The 22,570-nt window shown below is 37.5% G+C and overlaps 4 protein-coding genes and 2 pseudogenes across 6 annotated transcripts; 4 read left to right on the top strand and 2 right to left on the bottom strand.

Annotated features, from left to right (window-relative positions):
* Positions 1-2,010: 2,010 nt before the first annotated feature.
* Positions 2,011-5,216, top strand: LOC120215202 (annotated as a pseudogene).
* A 508-nt stretch (positions 5,217-5,724) lies between these two features.
* LOC120215097 lies at positions 5,725-12,932 on the bottom strand (annotated as a pseudogene).
* LOC120215201 (OPA3-like protein) lies at positions 12,825-15,462 on the top strand. Of its 2 annotated transcripts, none has more exons than XM_039212937.1 (4): positions 12,825-13,184; positions 13,956-14,090; positions 14,930-15,016; positions 15,271-15,462. In XM_039212937.1, the coding sequence occupies exons 1-4, from the start codon at positions 13,056-13,058 to the stop codon at positions 15,427-15,429; spliced, it is 510 nt and encodes a 169-aa protein (XP_039068868.1). In that variant the 5' UTR covers positions 12,825-13,055; the 3' UTR covers positions 15,430-15,462. The 2 variants fall into 2 exon arrangements, with proteins under 2 accessions (XP_039068868.1, XP_039068869.1); XM_039212938.1 differs by having other exon boundaries at positions 14,937-15,016; positions 15,271-15,413.
* Positions 15,463-16,452: 990 nt separating this feature from the next.
* Positions 16,453-18,094, top strand: LOC120215199 (transcription factor VOZ1-like). Its single transcript, XM_039212934.1, has 4 exons — positions 16,453-16,512; positions 16,979-17,212; positions 17,349-17,504; positions 17,789-18,094. The coding sequence occupies exons 2-4, from the start codon at positions 16,985-16,987 to the stop codon at positions 18,077-18,079; spliced, it is 675 nt and encodes a 224-aa protein (XP_039068865.1). The 5' UTR covers positions 16,453-16,512; positions 16,979-16,984; the 3' UTR covers positions 18,080-18,094.
* A 266-nt stretch (positions 18,095-18,360) lies between these two features.
* LOC120215096 (transcription factor VOZ1-like) lies at positions 18,361-18,969 on the top strand. The gene is made up of 2 exons (XM_039212871.1): positions 18,361-18,417; positions 18,597-18,969. Exons 1-2 carry the CDS (start codon positions 18,361-18,363, stop codon positions 18,840-18,842), a joined length of 303 nt encoding a protein of 100 aa, XP_039068802.1. The 3' UTR covers positions 18,843-18,969.
* A 709-nt stretch (positions 18,970-19,678) lies between these two features.
* LOC120215200 lies at positions 19,679-22,039 on the bottom strand. 2 transcript variants are annotated; one of them, XM_039212935.1, is made up of 2 exons: positions 21,339-22,039; positions 19,679-19,917 (listed from the first exon to the last, which is right to left on the bottom strand). In XM_039212935.1, coding segments are annotated over exons 1-2 (606 nt in total). In that variant the 5' UTR covers positions 21,944-22,039; the 3' UTR covers positions 19,679-19,916. The 2 variants fall into 2 exon arrangements, with proteins under 2 accessions (XP_039068866.1, XP_039068867.1); XM_039212936.1 differs by having other exon boundaries at positions 19,679-19,904.
* Positions 22,040-22,570: the final 531 nt, after the last annotated feature.

Here is a 22,570-nt window from a genome sequence, read left to right as displayed (position 1 = left end):
AAATTAATTTAAGGTAAACTTTGGGGTTCAAAATGTAAAGCATAAGGAACTTAAGAACTAGTGTTATATTTTTATCATTTTTATTTTACTTGTAAATAAAATAATAGAAATAGAGTTTTTATGGCTGAACATTGAGCTAACGTTAAAGAATATGTTCATTAAATATAAATACTTTCAAAAAATAAGCAAAAGAATACAAATACGACTTTATTAAATGATAAAACAATCTCATGATGGTCTGAAATCTGGCTTATGATAATTGTTGGAAAAATCTTAACTTTCAGGTCATCAAAAGACACCTTTTTTCTGAAGATCGGTCTCCGAATTACATTATGAGATTATGTAATTTCAATAATCACTCATATTTAATTATTTATAATTGTTGGACAACCGATTCATATATGCAAACATTATAAGGTATCATACAAGCTAAATTACCAAACAACTACAGAATATTCATCCATTAAGAGGCATAAGCATGAGATTTATATCTCTATTCATTGGTTTATCACTTTATTTATAAATAAAAATATTAAAAAATTATAAAGAAATATTAATTAAATATAATTAATAAGATGGTAGATTTTTGTTATACCAGTAAAAGTTCCTCTGTACATTATATATTTTTTATAGTCTCTGGAGGATCTAGGAGCATTTTTAAATCTCTGTTATTCAAGGAATTCCATAAGATATAAAGAGAACATCTTTGAAAGAATAACCTCAAATATCTAACCTTTCTCGAAAAATCATAACATATTAACATGACCTATGACAGACCAACGTAACCTATCAGAATCAAATTCACCACCATTTGACTGTATCTACATAGTTTATTAACTTACATGACATTTACACTAAGAGTCATTATAAAACCTCTTAATTAATATATAAGAAAAAGATGCAACTTATATGGAACCATCTCACCTTCGTTCATTTTTCTACTGTCTTATCATAAAGATATAAAACATCAACGTTAACTAATGATCATTTTCTCACCGATTATAATTTTCATTCCGATTCACAAATGATATATGAGATCCATGCACTAACCGCGCATCAGATAGTAACAACCTAGTAAATTGCTACAAATTACTCACTAATAACTAATGCTATAATTGTTGGTGTTCATATCTCATTAATATCACATCCATAAAGGGAAAATGAAATAAAATAGTCTGAACTTCAGGTAACTATAATGAAATATTAATTTATAATTTTTAGCTATTGATAATTCATATATTTTATAGATATAATTATTTGAATTTAAGATTTTTTTTAAAAAATAACATTTTTTTACGCACTAAATAACTTAATAAATTCAATTCTCGTAAAACTTATGGACGCCTTATGAAGACAAAATTTCAAAGGCAGCTACAAGAAACACTACGTACTAATCAAAGTAAGCGGATCTTACCATTAGCATGGGACTGTTTCCAATGATTTCTTACACACTAAAATTTGATGATATTGATATAATATATACTTTTTAACATATATTATTTTGGACTTTACGAAAATCTCTCGATATTTTCAACATGCCCTTTGTTTTTAGGCATATAATTAATATTAGGGTAAATTATACAATTAGTACATAAACTATTATTTTTATTTCATTTTGATATCTAAACTTTATTTTATTTCAAAATCATATCTAAGGTTTAGTTTAGATTTTATTTTAGTATCCCGTTTTTAAAAGCTTAACGGTGATGTTGACGTGTTACTATAAGATAATGCAACATCATCATTAAAAAAATAAAAGGTCAGTAGTTATGTTAATTTTTTAACATTGAGATACCAAAATAAAATTTAAACTAAACGTTACATATAATTTTAAAATAATGTTTAGGTACCAAAATTAAATAAAAATAATAATTTAAATACTAAACGTGTAGTTTATTTATTTATTGTTTTCTAGCTCTTAGCGTTGACGCGTAAATTAACAGTTAACCCAAAACTTCCTTTTAAAAAAGGCTCCACCTCTTTCCAACGATCATCTGATCTACCCTTCCTTTCATTATCATCTTCTTCTTGAATTTCATATTAAGCAACAACACACACAGAGAGAAACGCACTGTTTCTTCAATGGATCGAGCATTTCAAAGGACAAAAATCCTAAACAATCATCTCCTCCAGTCCTCTCCTTCTTCACCTCCTCTTTCTTCAAACACCTGCTTGAATTATTCTCCCCCTGAACTTTCCGAAATTTGCGCATTCGATGTCAAGGAGATGCGGCATCTAATCGACTGGCACCACATGGAGTTGAGGGACCATCTGTTCGGGATGATAAGCCGGAACAAGCTGTTCAACCCGAGAGTGAGGGGAGGGAAGGTGTTCGTGTCACCGGACTATAACCAGCCCATGGAGCAGCAAAGAGAGATGACGTCGAATCGCATCGACTTTTTGTTCGAGAGAGGGGTGTTCAAAGGTTGGTTAACGGAGGAAGGAGAAGAGGTCGAGTTGAGAAAGTTCGCATCCTTCGAGGCTCTAGCTATCTTCGATCATTCCTTGGGAATTATGCTCGCAGTTCACTTCTTCTTGTGGTACGTAATTTAAAAGCTTGTTCTGTTGTTATATTAGTTTTCAAACCGTCAATAGTTCGGGTTGTCGTAAATGTTATCAGGGGTGGTGCCGTCCAAGTCTTCGGCACAAAGCATCATCATGAAAAATGGTTGAAGGACACAGAAACGAACGTCGTCAAGGGTTGCTTTGCGATGACAGAGTTGGGGCATGGAAGCAATGTATGTAAGAATTGAGTTTTTTTTTTTTTACTTTTTTTCCCTGATTGATTCTGATATTTATTGCTTTTAGGTTCGCGGCGTTGAAACAGTAGCGACATACGATTCGAACAAAGGGGAATTCGTCATTAATACACTTGTGAATCAGCTCAGAAGTTTTGGATTGGTGGAGCGACCAATGTACGTTTGTTTGCATGTGGAAATTTTGTTAATCAGTTTTGCCTGTATGCTGACATAGTATATAACTACTATTGCTCTTTAGCATGCAACACACGCAATAGTGTTTTCACAGCTAAATATCAACGGAACCAGTCAAGGGGTTCATGCATTTATAGCCCAAATCAGGGATGCTAATGGTAAGGTATGCCCAAACATTCGGACTGCTGACAATGGTCGGAAAATTGGTTTAAATGGTGTCGATAACGGTCGAATCTGGTAACTCTAACCTACACTTGTTCACTATGATATAGATTCAGTGGTATTTTCGTTTCCCTGAGGTTTACATCTCTGATTTCAGGTTCGACAATTTTCGAGTTCCCAGAGAGAACTTGTTAAATTCAGTCGCTGATGTTTCACCTGATGGAAAGTACCTAACTTCAATTAAAGACCCTGATCAGGTACTCCTATTAGGGATGACTGCTATCTGCATCTAATGTATTGGTGATTCTTAAATGCTTGTTGCTTTAATGCAGAGATTTGCTGCATTCCTGGCCCCTCTGACAATAGGTCGTGTGAGTGTCGCATCCTGTGCCGTTTACCTATCAAAGGTATCTTTAGTATTCTCTTTAAGCATCACATTTGATCCCTTTTTATTGGCAGATGAGCACTGCAGGCAACTGATATCATTTCTCTCGGTTTTAGGTCGGTTTAACGATTGCCATTAGGTATGCACTAACAAGGCGGGCCTTTTCTCTTAAACCAAATGAACCTGAGGTCTTATTGCTTGATTACCCTAGTCATCAACGACGACTCTTGCCTCTTCTTGCAAAGACGTAAGTATATAAGTTGCAAATGAGTTCTGCTATGTCCGCACATATATCACTTCTGTTCAAATCATGTCACGTAATAAATTGCCGACTTCTGCCGCAGCTACGCTATGAGTTTTGCGTCAAATTACTTGAAAATGTTGTATGTGAAGAGGACGCCTCGGTCATACAAAAGCATTCATGTATTTTCAAGTTCGTTCAAAGCTACTTTTACTTGGAATAACCTGCACATACTTCAGGTGAGAAACAAGATGACCATGAATTTATGCTGGATATATATATTAAGAGTAAGTGTGTTACCAAGGTTTCATTGTCGAATGCTTCAGGAATGCCGTGAAGCTTGTGGAGGACAAGGATTAAGTTCCGAGAATCATGTCGGTCAAATGAAAGCCGAATATGACGTGCAGGCCACTTTTGAGGGGGACAACAACATTTTGATGCAGCAGGTAAATATGGGTTTCTTGTTTCATGACCATTGTGTTTCATTTCTATTCACGTAGATCATACGCATCATGTTAACTCAGGTCAGCAAGGCTCTGCTTGCTGAATATGTGGCAGCTAAGAAGAGAAAGAAGGCTTTCAAGGGTCTTGGCTTAGAACACATGAATAAGCCCAGCCCTGTTATTCCATCACAGCTTACTATCACAACACTCCATTCAAGTCAATTCCAGGTAATATAACCAGTTTTCCATTCTTATTCTTCCATATTAAGATTTGTGAGTATCTCTGACCATTGGCATATGTCAGATGGATGCCTTGTGCATAAGGGAGAGAGATCTTTTGAATCGTTTAGCGGTCGAGGTCTCGGACTATCAAGCCAAGGGACTAAGTAAAGAGCATGCCTTGAATATGGTGAGGAAGTAGTTATGTTTATGTAAGTGGGCTAGTCTTTTCTTCACCTTTTAGTCTAATTCTCACAATCTACAACAGAGTTATCAGCTAGCAGAGGACTTGAGCAGAGCTTTCACGGAGCGAGCGATATTCCAAACATTTTCCGAGGCTGAAGCAACTTTAGCTGCTGGTCCATTGAAGGTGAACATAAAATGAGCATCCACTTGATACCCAGTCTAAACTATGAAAGTCCATTAGTCAGGGTGCTGAGTCTTCATTTTGGTTCTTGCGCAGGATGTGCTGGGCATGTTGAGATCATTGTATGGACTAATATGTCTCGAAGATGCAGCATTTCTCCGATATGGGTACCTATCGGTGGACAATGGTGCTCTGGTGAGGAGAGAAATAACGAAAACATGCAGCGAAATTCGACCACATGCACTTGCTTTAGTGAGTTCCTTTGGAATCCCTGATGCTTTTCTGAGCCCTATAGCTTTCAACTGGATTGATGCAAACGCATGGGCTTCAGTTCAGCACTGATAGGGTGTTCTCCCTACACCAATTCCAGCTAAACGAAATGCCTACTCATTTAGTAATAAGCGAGCCCTTCATCGGACATTATAGCCAATGCAGTAGTGTGTACACTGTTTATTGTTTTAATAAATACATAATGCAAACAAATACCCCTAACGTTTAATATTATATGCGAATTTGTTCGTATTGTTTTTTTAAAACATTTGACCCCACAACGTTTAATTATGATTCAGAAGTCCCCTCCTAAGATGGAAACTGTCAGTCAACTGATGGTCAACGGGTCAAGCTGACTAAGCAATCACAGGTGGACAATGATGATGACGTGGCGTTTCCACATCATTAATATATGCTGACGTAGAATTGACACGTCAGCTTTTTTAAATTAAAATTAAATTAGAATTGTGTATCAATAGGACAATGAAGTATTGTCACTCTTGTATTGGTGCGTATTGACAAGAAGTGATAAAATGCTATTAAATGCGGGGAATGAGAATCAAACCTGGGGTAAGGGCGTGAAATGGAATGGCCCTTGCCACCCGGCCAAGCATGTTACTCGGTTATTTTGGGTAACAAAATCTTATTTAACCCATAATAAATTATCAGTTTAATAATACAAAATGAAACACAATTTTTAAATATCACAGAGGCTTCTTCAAAATGTTCCAGAAATGAAAAGCGTTGAGTGGTGGTGGGAAAAGAGAAGGGTCGAGCATACTTGATCCCGTATGACTCGAAGAGGCGGCGACTATTATTGTTGACGTTCCTGCTGAAAAGTCAACAAGTGTAGGCAACTTTCGGTGGGTTTTTTGACAACAATATTTTCGGTGCAAGTGGTGCAAATGGCAGCTGAATTTGTTGAATATTTTGGCTGGTAAAACTATGCAATTAGTCATTGAAATTTAGGGTACTTACAAATTAGTCCTTAAGCTTCAACTATAAATACCCTAGCTCATTTAGCTTCAAAATCATCCCAAAGCATTCTAGCTTTCTTCCAATACTAAAGAGAATTTAGAGAGTTTCTTGAGAGTTGTTTTCTCCTTTTTATCAAGAGAGAGAATTATCATTGTTTTCTCCTTGGTCGATCGAGAGAAGTTGTAATTCCTATTTTCTCATAGTGAAATTCTTCTACCGTTGCCCGTGGTTTTTACCCTAAATTTTAGGGGGTTTCCACATAAATTTTGTGTCTCTTTTATCTTCATTTTTATTTTCTCAAATTATCAGTTGCGATTTTGCTCTATCCGATAGCCGTCTTCCGCAACAATTGGTATCCGAGCTAGATTAGAGTGTGTAATATCTACTTATTGTCTTTGTGGTTGCCACCAAAAGGTGGATCCACCAACATAAGAAAGTAAGAAGTTATTACCCATTCTTTGAAGGTTCCAGAGAACTATTCACGATAGTGAAATAGTGGGAGCTATCCGTAAAAGAAGCTATGGCAACGAAATTTGATATTGAAAAGTTCAATGGGAGAAATTTCTCATTGTGGAAATTAAAGATGAAGGCCATCCTAAGGAAAGACGGGTGTCTAGCGGCTATCAGTGAAAGACCGATGGATTTTGCAGATGACAATAAATGGATCGAAATGGACGGAAATGTTATGGCAAACTTTCATCTAGCATTAGCAGATGAAGTATTGTCAAGCATCGAGGAGAAGAAGACAGCTAAGGAGATATGAGATCATCTCACCAAATTGTACGAGGCTACATCGCTGCACAATAAAATTTTCCTTAAGAGGAAATTGTACACTCTCCGTATGCCAGAATCTACTTCAGTGACGGAGCACTTAAATACACTGAACACCTTATTTTTCTCAGCTTACATCCTTAAGCTGTAAAATAGGAGAATAAGAACGTGCTGAACTTCTACTTCAAAGTCTACCAGATTCATACGATCAACTCATCATCAACTTGACAAACAGTAATGTCACCAGTTTAGTCTTCGATGATGTTGCAGCTGCTGTTCTACAAGAAGAAAATCGGCGCAAGAATAAGGAAGACAAACAAGTAAATCTGCAACAAGCAGAAGCGTTGAAAACGATGACAACGATGAGAGGGAGATCAACAGAACGTGGCCAAAGCAGCAGTCACAAACATGGTAGATCGAAGTCGAGGAGCAAGTAGAATTTAAAGTGTTATAACTGTGGAAAGAAGGGTCACTTGAAGAAGGATTGTTGGAGTCTAAATAAAAACTCCAATCCACAAGGCAATACCGCAAACACTTCAGATGATGAAGATGCTCTATGCTGTGAAGCGTCAACCACCGTGGAAGGCTGAAAAAGATTTGCAGATATATGGCTCATTGATTCAGGAGCAACATATCACATGACCTCAAGAAGAGAATGGTTCCATCATTATGAACCTGTCTCATGAGATCTGTGTATATTTACAATGATCATGCCTTAGAGATCATTGGCGTATGAACCATCAAATTGAAGATGTACGATGGAACAATTAAAGTTGTTTGAGATGTGTGGCACGTGAAAGGCCTGAAGAAAAATTTATTATCCTACGGATTGTTGGATAATAATGCAAGCAAGACTGAAACACGGAAATGAATCATGAAGGTGTTCCATGGAGCGCTTGTGGTACTGAAAGGCGAAAAGATAGCATCAAACTTGTACATGCTGAAGGGAGAGACTTTGCTAGAAGCAGAAGCCTCTGTTGCCTCATGTAGTTCAGATTCTGCAATGTTATGGCATCAGAAACTTGGACACATGTCAGAACAAGGAATAAAAGTTCTTGTGGAGCAAAAGCTACTTCCAGGCTTAACAAATGTAACACTTCCTTTGTGTGAGCAATGCATAACAAGTAAGCAGCACCGGTTGAAATTCAATACATCAAATTCTAGAGGCAAAAGTGTTCTAGAATTGGTTCACTCTGATGTATGGCAAGCACCGGTTACATCCCTAGGCGGAGCAAAATATTTTGTCTCATTTATTGATGACTACTCCAGGAGATGTTGTGTGTACCCTATTAAGAAGAAGTCAGATGTATTTTCAACTTTCAAAAACTTCAAAGCATGGGTGGAACTTGATTCTGGAAATAAGATCAAGTGTTTCAGAACAGATAATGGAGGAGAATATACAAGTGAAGAATTTGATGACTTTTGCAGGAAAGAAGGCATCAAAAGACTGTTCACAGTGGCGAACACTCATCAACAAAATGGAGTGGCAGAGCGGATGAACAGAACCTTGTTAGAAAGAACAAGAGCAATGTTGAGGGATGCAGACCTAGAAAAATCATTATGGGCAGAAGCAGTCAATACCGCCTGTTATTTGGTGAATCGAGCTCCATCAACTGCAATAGAGCTGAAGACACCATTGGAGATGTGGACTGGTAAACCAACTGATTATTCAAACCTCCATGTATTTGGAAGTATTGTGTACGTGATGTATAACCCCCAAGAAATTTCAAAGCTAGATCCAAAATCCAGGAAATGCAAATTCTTGGAGTATGCTGATGGTGTAAGGGGGTATCGCTTGTGGGATCCCACTACCCGCAAAGTGATCATTAGCAGGGATGTTATCTTTGTAGAAGATAAGCTACAAAGAAAAGAAGACGATGATAGCGCTGAAAAGTCAGAGACTACACAGATACATGTGGAAAAGGAGGTTGAACAAGGAGATTCTTCTGAAGTAGAACCAACACATGATGAACAAGAACCAGAGAGCTCTGAAGCTCCAACAACTCGTCAATCAGATCGTGTGAGAAGACGTCCCAATTGGCACTCAGATTATGTTATAGAAGGTAATATTGCATACTGCCTTTTAACAGAGGACGGTGAGCCATCAACATACCAAGAGGCAATAAACAGCTCAGATGCTTCACTATGGATGATGGCGATGCAAGAGGAAATTGAAGCCCTTCATAAAAATAATACATGGGACCTTGTGCCACTACCACAAGGAAGGAAGCCAATTGGTAACAAATGGGTCTTCAAAATCAAGCGAAATGGTGACGATCAAGTTGAGAGGTATCGTGCAAGACTGGTGGTCAAAGGATATGCTCAAAAAGAATGTATTGATTTCAATGAAATATTTTCTCCTGTGGTTCGACTAACAACAGTTCGAGTAGTTTTGGCAATGTGTGCTACATTGAACTTACATCTAGAGCAACTAGATGTTAAAACTGCTTTTCTTCATGGAAATCTTGAAGAAGAGATTTACATGCTCCAGCCTGAAGGTTTTGAAGAGAAAGAAAAGAAAAACTTGGTTTGCAGGTTGAACAAATCTCTGTACGGTCTAAAGCAGGCGCCGAGGTGTTGGTATAAGAGATTTGATTCCTTCATTATGTGCCTTGGATATAACAGACTTAATGTAGACCCCTGTGCTTATTTCAAGAGGTCTAGTGATAACGATTTTGTTATATTGCTGTTGTATGTGGATGGCATGTTGGTTGCAGGACCCAACAAAGATCATATTGAAGAATTGAAGGCACTACTGGCTAGGGAATTTGAAATGAAGGACTTGGGATCAGCAAACAAGATTCTAGGGATGCAAATTCACCGAGACAGAAGTAATATGAAGATTTGGCTTTCACAAAATAATTACTTAAATAAGATATTGTCACAATTCAACATGCAAGATTGTAAGCCAATTTCTACCCCTCTTCCTATTAACTTCAAATTATCCTCCAGTATGAGTCCTAGCAGTGAAGAAGAGATGATGGAGATGTCTCGAGTACCGTATGCATCAGCAGTGGGAAGTTTGATGTTCACTATGATATGCACAAGATCAGACATTGCACAAGCAGTGGGAGTGGTTAGTCGGTACATGGCGAATCCAGGCAAAGAGCATTGGAATATTGTAAAGAGGATCCTAAGATACATCAAAGGGACCTCAAATATTGCATTATGTTACGGAGGATCAAACTTACTAATCAATGGTTATGTAGATTCTGACTATGCAGGGGATTTGGATAAAAGCAAATCTACTACAGGATATGTGTTCAAAATTGTTGGTGGAGCTGTACGTTGGGTTTCAAAATTGCAGTCAGTTGTGGCTACATCCACAACAGAGGCAGAATATGTAGCAGCTACACAAGCCAGTAAAGAAGCAATTTGGTTGAAGATGCTATTGGAGGAGCTTGGGCACAATCAAGAGTATGTCTCTCTGTTTTGTGACAGTCAAAGCGTCTTGCATCTAGCAAGGAATCCAATATTTCATTCAAGGACAAAGCACATACGAGTTCAGTACCATTTCATTCGTGAAAAGGTGGAAGAAGGGACGGTAGATATGCAGAAGATCCATACCAAGGACAACATAGCAGATTTCATGATGAAGGCGATCAACGCTGATAAATTTACCTGGTGTCGATCTTCCTGTGGCCTGTCAGAAACGTAAGCAGCATGAAGGTACAAGGTAGAAAGAATGGTGTGAAGATATGATTGTTCCAATCAAATCTTCAAGTGGGAGATTACTGAAAAGTCAACAAGTGTAGGCAATTTTCGGTGGGTTTTTTGACAACAATATTTTCAGTGCAAGTGGTGCAAATGGCAGCTGAAATTGTTGAATATTTTGGATGGTAAAATTATGCAATTAGTCATTGAAATTTAGGGTACTTACAAATTAGTCCTTAAGCTTCAACTATAAATACCCTATCTCATTTAGCTTTAAAATCATCCCAAAACATTCTAGCTTTCTTCCAATACTAGAGAGAATTTAGAGAGTTTCTTGAGAGTTGTTTTCTCCTTTTTATCAAGAGAGAATTATCATTGTTTTCTCCTTGGTCGATCGAGAGAAGTTGTAATTCCTATTTTCTCATAATGAAATTCTTCTACCGTTGCCCGTGGTTTTTACCCTAAATTTTAGGGGTTTTCCACGTAAATTTTGTGTCTCTTTTATCTTTATTTTTATTTTCTCAAATTATCAGTTGCGATTTTACTCTATCCGATAGCCGTCTTCCGCAACAGTTCCAGCTGTTTCTGCAGTTGTAGTCACGGTGGTAATGAGATTAAGTTGTTGAGAGAGAGAGGTTTCGCCGCCACTAGTGTAATGAGTTTCGGGGCCTTGATCGTACAAGATTCCTTTGAACACATGCCCCCCGATATTCATCGCCGTTTGATAAGCTAACTCCTCTTCTTCATTGTCCACCGCACTTACTTTCACACAGCGAAACACTGCTGGTGAACTCACTTCTTGAGGCAATTGACTCAGTTCCAACCCTAATTCAAATTTCCAAAAACATAATAAACAAATCAAGATCTAAAAGAAAAACAAGCTTACAAAATGAAAAGTAAATAATAAAAATAGGGTTTTCTTTGAATTCTCCCCCCAACAAAACACACACACCGAATATGGGACTTTCTCGTCAGTTTCCCCAGAAAACAGTGGCGGATTAATGGAAAAATTGGAAAGCAAGTAGCTTGGTGAACATTGAGGTGCTCGCTCACACGCAAATGATACGATCTTATTGGGTGCTACCTATAACTGCTGGAATTATGGGAAATTGTCAAATTATAACTTAACTTTACCTGATGAAGTTGGGGAGTGCAAGCAAGAGAGGGAGAACCATGATTCTCTCTCACCCTTTTCGGATTCTCCCCTCGGACTTGTTCCTCGTTTTCTCGATGCTGCGTCTGTTGCAAAGCCGCGAGTTGCTGTTGTCCCTCTCACCTTTTAGCACCGGGAACCCAAGTGCTCTTAACGTGCATTTGGCACCGAAACCCTCTACTCTTACAACAAGTCCTACATCTCAAATGCGAACAATTTTCTTAGCTTGGTTTCCACAATCTTGGCAATTCATCCCTCCATGTTTCATAACAGTAAACCCTACTGATCTCGAAGACGTCTCATCGAACAAGTTAAACCCACTAGCTCATACTCGACTAGGATCCGCTCCAAAAGAGATGTTGGTCACGTTCGGCTGCTGCTGCTGGTAATAATACTGCTGCGTCCATATCTCGAAACCCTTGTTGTAGATCTCTTCGTTCTTATACAAATACAGACTCTGGTCTTTATCTACTTCTCCTTGTTTATTTCCGGTGTCTGCAGCTTCTCGAAGAGGCAGCGACTGTTGTTGTTGTCGTTCCAGCAGTTTTTGCCGTTCCAAAAATGAAGCTTAATGAGATACAAAGAAGGGCAAAAGTTTTGTTATCCTGGTTTGCAGCAATCCTTTTAGGGTTTTCATTTGATTTCACTCCAGTGTTTTGGGTTATTTAGATTTTTTATATATAAAAAAACAGACATTGATGCCTTATACTTAGTGGCAAGCCTGAGTTTTATTGGTTTTGGTATGTTTGCATGATGTTTAACGTTCAAGGATCTTCGAGGAACATGCTTTTATTGGTTTGCATGATGAGTTAAATAAGGTTTTGTTTCATTCTGTAACTGAGTAGCGTGCTTGGACTAGTGGGCGAGCCGCCCACTGAATCTCCCTACGCCTTCTCTGACCCTCTTCATTCGAGAATCGTCTCACGACCCAAGCTTTCTGAATCAAAGATGTAGGTATTTCAATTGAGCATTAACAATTACATTATAGATCCGAATAATAAATCCCAATGTTCCTTTTCCTTCACCAAAATAAGTTGGGTTTCCTAGATTAATCTGAATCAATTAATCAATTAAATTATAAAATTAATTAATGATATTAATCAATTAATAACATTATAAAAAATAGTCTGAAATTATGTCAAATTAAAGTATAAGGACTAAATACTAAATGTTAGGACAATAGGGGACGAAGACCAAAATTTGAGCTGAATAAAATAGTTTCACTTACACGATTACAAAATGCCCATAAGCCAACCGTGACTCTCGCCTACGCTCTCGGCCTTTAATCCTTATTCCTCTGGAAAGTCATTCCAATGTACAATTCCCCTCTTTGAATCGAAGCATCGAACAGTTCATGTCTGATCTCGCTGCGTGAAGCTTAAATCCATAATTCAGAAACCCCAAAACCTGAAAAGAAAAAAAAATCAAGAACAACAACAGAATTGGCAAGGAAAAAACAAAGCTTGGATTGAGCGGGAGATGATACTACCTGTAGTAAAGCTCGGGACTCTCGCTTTAAAAACCGCTTGCAAACCCATTGCTAGTCGTCTCAAGAAAGAGGCTGGTTTACATCCCAGATTCCGCCAATTCATCATCAATATTGCCCAGGTTCCCCCTCTTTTCTATCTCTCTTTCCTTTTTTGATTATTATCAATTTATCATGTCTGGGTTCTTATTCCTTTATTATTGTTTTAGAACTAGTTTTTTTTTTGTTCTCTTTGGATGTTTTTATTACTGGGTATTTAGTTTTTGATCTCTGGTTGACGTCCCCTGCACCCTCCAATTATGAATTTGATGAGATTAACAGTGTTTTAAGTTTCTCTGTTGTAGTTATTAGTATTCCTGTTACACTCCCTGGAAAGATTTCTATATGTTTTGACACTTTCAATTGAGCACATTATAACTTGTAGCAAGGTCTTTTTTTAATGCTGGTGAGACATGTTTGCTATTTAACACGCTTATAATTAGTACAATTTAGCCATTAATGTTCAGAGTATGTCTTTGGTGTTGATATTGGTATGCGTTCTATAGGTAGAGTTTCTTGTCTACAGTTCAAAGATGCTTTTTATGGGATTTCTTCCCTGAGTGAGAATGACCATATTTTGCATGCTGGAGAGGCATTCAATCTTTTTTAATGTTGAAGTACCCCGTATGTTTCCATCTTCGATAATTTATGCTTTTAGTAAGATGTGATATTCAATGATGGAAATGTTCTGAAGTCTGAACCATGAGATTTAACCATGTTATTTTCAATTTTATGCTGTCCCTTCACTCCCAATGAAATTCAGGAGAATTTCTTTTATTACCCAGATGTGCAGATTGTAGTGTGGTTGTTTGTTTTCTTATTTTAAGGATGTTTTATTTTGTATGCTGAATCAGGCAAATCATCGATTCACAACCAATATGCAAAGACGGATTTATGGTCGTGCAACTGATGTTGCAATACGCCCATTGGATGAGGAGAAAGCTGTCCAGGCTGCTGCTGATCTTCTAGGGGAGCTCTTCGTGTTCACGGTACTTTCTCTGTTTAATTTTACTATTCTGGCATCTTGTTCAAACTTACCACTAGGGTCTGTAATTACAATTCCTCCCATCTATAGTTTGGGATCATTTCTTTAACTGAAAAAGCAAGTGCTAAAAAACAGAGCATCTTTACTATTTTTTTAAAATGGCTGTTGTTCTTTTTTTCCACTGATTTAGGTTCTGTTTGCCTAAAGTTTTGATGTAGCAAATGAATGGACAAATTGGAAAGGCTGGTTGGTTTGGTACATGAACCCTACTGGTGAATGATCTGAATTTTCAGCTTCATTAGTCTACTTGCCATGGATTTATGAAGATCGAAGATGGAAATTTATTCCTGAGTATTTCATGGTGTTGTGTTGAAACTAAAGCATTTATTTGCTTCAAATTGACCTAGAAACACATAAACACATACCAGTGACTTTTAGGTTCTATGATCATCCAGCTCTAGTAGGATACAATGCTCTCTTTACTCTTAATGATCCACAAGCCCTACTATGGCCATAAGATCGAGTATAGTCAAAAAGGGCATATGAACGAGAGGATGCTCTCACATTGAATCCTCTTATTGTTAACAGTGAGTTCCCACCACAAGCAAACTTCTAAGAAAATTGCCTTTCACATTAGACAGCTTGGAAAGATGCTAATAGCTTTTAGGGTGAATAGAAACACTGGGACACGGAGAATCACTTCACTGTTTTTGGTTGATGAATTTTACTCTCATACTTTGCGTAAGGGTGAAGCATCTTTTATGATACATATTTTCCCACCTCTAATTCTTACATAGCTTATTGCACCAAAACTTTCCGTACTTAAACTCTATCTCTCTATAGGTTGCAGGAGCTGCTGTTATTTTTGAGGTACAAAGAAGCTCCAGATCTGAAGCAAGAAAAGAGGAGCAGCGCAAACAAGAATTGGAGGTATTTATTTATCTTCGATAGATGTTACTACGCTAATGGATCCGTCTCTCTCATTCACTCATCTTTTTTATTGTTTGATTGAGTAAATCTCTCCACAATCTTGTTGTCTTTCAAGATGATTAGCTTTTAGTACTGAACACCGACAGATTCAATCTTGCGATGATGCACTTTGAAGTGATTAATTTTTTTTATTCATCTTGTTGCCACCATTGCTTGGTTTATTATACATCGTTTATCCATTGTCTACTGTTTAGGCAATGAAACAAAAAGATGAAGATCTAGCACGAGAAGTTGAGCTGCTTAAACAAAAAATTGAAGAGCTGGAACAACTAGCCAGAGGACGGGGATTTGCCGGTTTATTCAACCCTAGGCACACACACGGTGCCGAAGGTGTAAAAGCCAAATCATCTTGATTATTCCAGGAACCAAGCTTGACTCTGAATTTCGATGTAAGAACTAATTTAGCCGAGAACATTTCACTATTTCGAAAAGAGCCTTCAAACTCCAAAACCATATTTGAGAGAGAGAGAAACATTTACCTGATTTCATGCAGTTGACTTGGTTCTGAAAATTATTCTCAGCTTCTGTTGAATTTCGGTTTGTTTTGGACATCTGGGAGTTGGAAAGTTCCAGTTTAGTTCAAGTCCCAATATTTGATTGAACAATTGCTTACATGTGAAACATGAAGGAATTCATGGTGAAGCTTTTGGGATTTTACACGTGTTATAAAGCATGACATATCATTATGATAGTTTCTTACCATTCATCGATTCTTCTATGAGAAATGTTTTTTCACCACTGATTTAGATATATAGTAATTCATGTTAAAATAGTTCAAGCAGATAAATAAATCGTGTAATTTTAGTGAGAAGGAATTCAAAATCTGCTGCTTTTATTGCAAATGCAGTGCAAATGTTCATTATTTAACCTCCCAAGTTTTTTCTATTAAAAAAATACTCTGTTGTAAGTTTGAGCACACTGTAATATCTTATGATTTAGGGATTTAATTTGATGCATTTATCACGTTTAACAGAAAGTAGGACATTAGTTTTATATCGGAAGAGGTAAGACAAAATTTATGCATATATCACGTATAAGAGAAAGTAGGACATTAATCTTACATCAAAACAGATAAGAGAGGTTCTTAACTTATATAGAAAGAGATGAGGTAAATGAGGTTTTAAAATTTAAAATCAGTGACACAATAAATTTTTTTATAAAATAAAAATAATAAAAACCTTTAATCCTCTCAGTAATATGTCGAAATACAAAACGTCAAATTATTTTTAATAATTAATAAATAAATTACTAATCAATTGAAAGAAAAGCTGAAAAGAGTTTCCCTTTGCATGTGGATATATAAACAGATGGACTTTCTCCCATTTTTGCATATCCAGAGACTGCTCTCCACCCCACTTTTGCAGTTGCATGTAACCTTTCACACAATAATATTCCTCTTTATTCAAACCAAATTCTCCTCAATCCCTTCCATTTAGGTAAATAGCATTTCTTTAGTTATCTTTTTTTCTCAATATTGTTCTTTTTCTTTATATTTTTTCCTAAGATTGGGATTTTTGGATGCTCTTTAAGAGATCAAATGCGTAACCCATGTTTATTTCTCTTCTTGAAGTCATCCCTTTGACTTAATTTTTATGTTTTCATGTTCTTGGAGGGGGTTTCCGTATTCAATTTGGGGAAGTACTTGTTATATTTCAGGGTTTTGGGCAGGATCGTAACTGTGGAAATTAGGTGGATTGAGGATCACTATGGAAAAGGGTTTTTATTGATATCCCCACCATCAAACAACATTGCAAGACTGTCCTCAGTTTTTGTCATTCTTTTGTTTATTTAAGTCCATGTGTGTGTGTGTTCTTGTGTTGCGGTGATTTAAGGGTTGAAATTGTTGGATATGTTAGGTTTTCTAAAGTTGCCCATTTTGGTTTAATGGAGTTTTGGTGTTAGGGGACAATGCAGAATAATTCATCAAATAGTAAATGTACATCTGCATCTCACCAGTTGATGGTGGACAATGCCAAGAACAGGCTACATTTTCTCCAAGAACAGTTCACCGATCTTCAATCTGCTAGGAAGGAAGGTAGAACCGGTGATGTTGACGTGTTAGAGGAACAAGTTTATCAGAATCTTCGTGAGTGGAAAGCTGAGCTCTGCACACCATCCCCGGCCTCGTCTTTATTGGTTTATATTTTTCTATTTTATGAAAACTAACTTAAAACTCTTTGTACCAATCTACCTGTAAATAAAATTGGGGTAAACTCTTGATTTTGATCTCGGTGGATAGTTTTTCTGTGCCTCATTAATGAACTTTATGTAGGGTAGTCCTGGATCATTCTCTGATGATATATACCGATTGTTGCAAATAAACGAGGAGGAAGATGATGCCCCTAGTGCATTGAAGGGACCACCAGTGCTGAAGCCTGAGATTGATGATCAAAGCCTAAATCCCGGTAATTTACATGTAATTCCGGAGGTGAGAGCTTTATCTCTGAGTATTTTATGTAAAGCAAATGTGGGTAGAACTATCCTACTGCAGTATGCAACTGTACAGAACTTGTTTGACTCGTTGATTTAGTGTCCTAGTAGAAAACATGTTAAAGACTACATGTTTTCTTGATTTGAACCTCTGACTCTGCATCACCTTCCTTTTTTGGCTACGTTTGTTTTGTTTTGAGAGTTTCTGGCTGTTTAATGCACTTCCTATGTGTGAAGTTTGCCTGGAAGTGGCGATGAAGATTGACACATTTTCTTCCTCAGGAGCATTTTGTGAGTCATGAGCCACAAGAACAATCATTTCAGGGGTTTGATTTATGTAAAGTCTCGACCTCACCTAATGCTGACAACAATTATCAATTGGATTATCATCCTTTTGACTTACAACAAGAATTTGACCATGGGCTTCTCATTGGTGTCAATCGTGCAGAAGATTATGTGGAGGATGCTAGCCCCAACATACTGCAAAACATCTGTCCTCCACCATCTGCTTTCACGTCTCTGGGATTGTACAAGGCCTGCTCAAGGATCTGTCTGGTATCAGGACTATTGTAGCAGTTTTCATGCTACTCTAGCTGTAAATGAAGAACCCCCTGGCACAACTCCAATTATATGCCCTGGTGGAATTAGCTTAAAGGATAATTTACTACTTGATGCAGTTCGAGCAAAGGCACAAGGTAAGAATGTCGGCATCCCTCTATGTGAAGGTGCTGCTACCATGAAATCACCTTGGAATGCTACAGGTAAAGTTCTCTGTCTCTCTCTCTCTCTCTCTCAATAAAAAATTATGAATAATAATAAGAATATTCTTTGTTGTCTTGGAAGTATGGTAGGTAATGTGGTATGATGTGGTTTCTGGCTACATATCTGAAATGGGAGTGTCTGGTTTCTGCGTACCACTTTACTTTCTTTAGGTAATTTGACTTGGATAATAAAAACCAGTAACTTTTTTTCCTTTTCCTTGCTATCCATGTCCTATAACAAAGGCCATCCCTTGTATTGCAGAGCTCTTTGATCTTTCTTTACTTGAGGGTGAGATAATCAGGGAGTGGCTCTTCTTTGATAAGCCTAGGAGGGTATTCGGGAGTGGAAACCGAAAGCAAAGGTGTTTGCTCCATATAGACTGGAGCTGAAGCTTGCCAATCAAAAGAAGAGTCCGAAAGCAAAAGTTCCAAAGGATTCCCTTGCTGATCTGCAGAAGAAAATGGGAAGGCTCACTGCTGAAGTTCCTGGAGATGATAAATCTCCTGGTGAGGCCAAGACGAAGGTCAACAAGGAAGCTGCCAACACCGCAAATGCTGGTTCTGCTCAAGGTTAAGACTGACAAGCTTGAATTATGGTTCTAATGTTCAGAACAGAAGAAAATTGACTAGTTAGTTGTGCATTTGGCATCCATTGTCAAGCTTTATGTAGGTGGTCTATAGATAGAGACCATAGATTTCAAAGTCGTTTTCTGAAATTACTTCTTTAAACCCTTCTTTGGTTGCTGCTTGGTGGCTTCTATTCTAAAAGGGAAACATCTGGTACATTACTCCATAAACTAGATATGGAATATACTGAGAGAGGGCAGTTGCATTGGCGCAGTCCCATTTGCCTGTCTTTCATGGAATTCTCCTATTAAGCCACCCTTCACCACCACCATTGTCAAATTTCCAAGGCAAGCTTTTCCTTTTAGGGCAAAAGCACTGGAACAAGCCAATATGTAGGATACAAAGGATGAGGAAGAGAAAGTTACAAAATGTTGAACCAAGAATCTCTTTTTCTCCCTGTTTACTTTGATTTTGAAGCAACAAGATCCAATATTTGCATTCCAAGTAATGTATACTTTCAATTTATGAAGCAACAATATGTGATGCTTGTATTCTAAGTAATTTATGAAGATATAACTTCAGTGGGGGCAGCCATCTCCATTGCCTTGCCCCCCACCCCAACGGCCATCAAATATCTGTATCTACCAGACTCGTTGCAAAGAAGCATTGAACAAAAATTTATGAAATTGAAAGGATCTTCAAAGTACATCCAAGACAAATAACAAGGAAAGAAGTAACATTTAAGCCCCTGCATAACAACAGTTAAAGTGGTTGAACACAAAAAAACAACATAAGCGTATTCTACACTCCATATGAACCTATTCTTATCAGTCAGCTACACTTCTGAGCGCTCAAGGGAGTTTGGTCCCTCAAACCTTCTTATTATTTTAGAATAGAACAATTCATGATGGTCCTGTCATTTGAGTTTTAGAAACACCTAACTGTATTTTACCTTGCACAAAATGAGATTCTATCGAACTTCCTGAAAAATAATAAAATTTACTATGGGGCAGAGACAGCAGCCATTCAGAATAGAGCATCCATCTACACCTTCAAGAAAGTTACAACTTCTTCAGTGTGGTTCTGCAAGACGGCAATCATTTAGTTGGCAACTTGAAGATATAAACGAAGTTAAATGCCACTCTAGTAACAAATTACAACCAGCCACTTGTACCGACAGACAGGTAATAACTCAAATTGAAGGCTAAAGGTAGGGGAAAACAGAAAACAAAAAGAAGAGCGGCAAAGAGCATAACAAAAGAAGGATAAAATTAGAAACCTGGACAAGTTCAACTGCACAGAATGAGAAGGATGCCAAATGCTCAAACTAGTCAAAAGTGGGTGAATATGAAATAGAATTCCTTTCCGGGTTCAAGCACCGATAATTATCTCATTAGGCAAGCATAAAACCTTGACGAACATTCTAACGCCAAGTCGCCAACAGATTTCAAAAATCTAGACCAAAATGATAAAAATATAATAAGCACATGACCAACAGAACCTACCATCTTTACCACTTTTCTTGGCAAGAAGTGAACTAACATTTCAGTAACTCCATCAAACACAAAAGCATTCCTACCCACAAATTTCAAAAACATCTAGACCAAAATGTTTTACAGCATGTTTAGCTCAATTGTTTAGAAGTGGAGTGAAGTTTGTAGATCCTTAGATGTACACTCTAGGTTCACTTCTGACGAATGATTAAGAAAAAGGAAAAGAAAATAATGGAAGGAGACAACAAACTTTCCTTCAGAAATATTCCAACAATTTATTGTTTGTTTCCACCAGCAAATCAAAGATAATCTATAAAATTATATACACAAGAATTTGCACACTTGCAATAGAATAGTCAGACTCGTAAGGAAAATCATCAAACGTGAAACTCAAATACCCAAATATTTAGCAAAGCTTTATTATATTTTTTCTTTATCCTCCATGTCCGTTTTACTGTCTATGTTCGAAGTTTGTGGCTACTCCAACTTACTGTCTATGTTCGGAGTTTGTGACTACTCCAACTTACTGTCTATAGTCAGAGTTTATGGCTAGTCCAACAATATTGCCTCCGTCCTCTCCTTAGGACTGAAATATTTAGGAAAACTTTATAATTTTTATCATCTTTAACACCCTTTCTGATATTGATTTATTTTAACAAATTACTTGCAAATGGTCAAATCTGGCCCCAAAATGCAATCTCAATGAATCCATTTTGAGCAACAAGAATAACCCAATCCATTTCTGTCACAACTAAATGGATACACAGCCCTGGTAGCTTAGCTCATTGTCGATTCAAACTAGAGAGGGGACCATAGACCAGGTCGATGCTCACAAGTACAAAATCAAATCAGAACAAAGTACATAACATGCGCAAAAAGAAAAACCATAAATGCAAAACCAGATTTGATTTTCCAATGGAATTAAAGCTGATAGTTTTCTAAAATTAACGTGAAAAACCCGTTTTCCAAATCACAACAAACAATGAAACCAGGAGGAGAAATTAAACATACCATCCACTAGAACTAGGGCGGTTTCCACTGGATCTGGGACGAGGAATCAATCCCAAATCTGATTCGTCGCCTCTTTTGATCTTCTCGTAACCGCCTGATTGGGGTCGCATATCTTCACCATAGTGACCCGACGGCTCAAAATGCTTCACCCCCTGTTCTCTCCCTCGAAAGACTTTGGGTTCGGGTTTCTCCTCTCTCCCCGCAAAACCAGGCCTAAGATGAGGCGGAACGAACCGACCTGACTTCGCCGATCCAGAAACGAACACACCTTCCTTTTCCTTCTTCTCCGGACCGGTAATTGAAATCCCAGAACCGGGTCGCAAAGAAATCTGATCAGATGACGGGTGTTGACCCGGGACTAAAGAAGACCGAGGTTCGGAGTGTTTGGGCAGCGTTGGAGACACGACAGGAGGGGTTGAAACAGGCTTTGGGGAAGGACGGGTCAGGACGAGCATGCGGCCATGGGTTTTGACATTGCTGGCGGATGAATAAGAAGCAAAAGACGATTGGCTTTGGGGATTCTTGTTGGAAGAAGAAGAGGAAGTCAGATTCTTCTCGATGACATGATTGAAATTAATAGAGGTATATTTGTTGGTTCTTGCCATCCACCTCTATCTCCGCCAACTTCTTCTACTCCTTCGTTTCGTTTATAAATTTGATAGAACCCAATTTACAAGGAAACTTCTCGTTTGGAGGAAACAATTAAATTGAAGGTGGTGTTCTTATGATAGATATGTTTTTATATATTTAACTTTGAAATGATGTATTTTCTTTTTCTCTGTCGGCTTTCGTGCTGCTGACCCGATTGCAATGGCGTTGCCGATAAAGTTCGGACCAACGCGGAACTCCATATTGTCACGCCCCAAAACTATGTAGGGTAAACTACCCAAATGGTCATTAATGTTTGAGTAAATTTCTTATTTTCCCAATTGAAATTTTAAAAAATAACAAATTGATCACTAACATTATCGATTTATAACAAATCGGTCGCTCCACGTTAAATTCCGTTAATGTGTGTGAAAGAAAGCAAATGTGTCACATTAAATGGTGATCTGACACCGTTTTATCATAACTTTAACTCCTCAAAAATTTTGACATGTGTTCTTCTCTCTTCTTCAAGTGGTGGATATCATAATGCAATCACCATGAAATGTTACGGAACTCACAGTGGAGCATAACACCCTAAATGTACAAGTATTAAATCCCCCATTCAAAAGAAAGATAATGAATGA

Source organism: Hibiscus syriacus, unplaced genomic scaffold, assembly GCF_006381635.1.
Source record: "Hibiscus syriacus cultivar Baekdansim isolate YM2019G1 unplaced genomic scaffold, ASM638163v2 tig00110114_pilon, whole genome shotgun sequence".
NCBI classification, from domain to species: domain Eukaryota; kingdom Viridiplantae; phylum Streptophyta; class Magnoliopsida; order Malvales; family Malvaceae; genus Hibiscus; species Hibiscus syriacus.
This window is presented reverse-complemented; position numbering and strand designations above follow the sequence as displayed.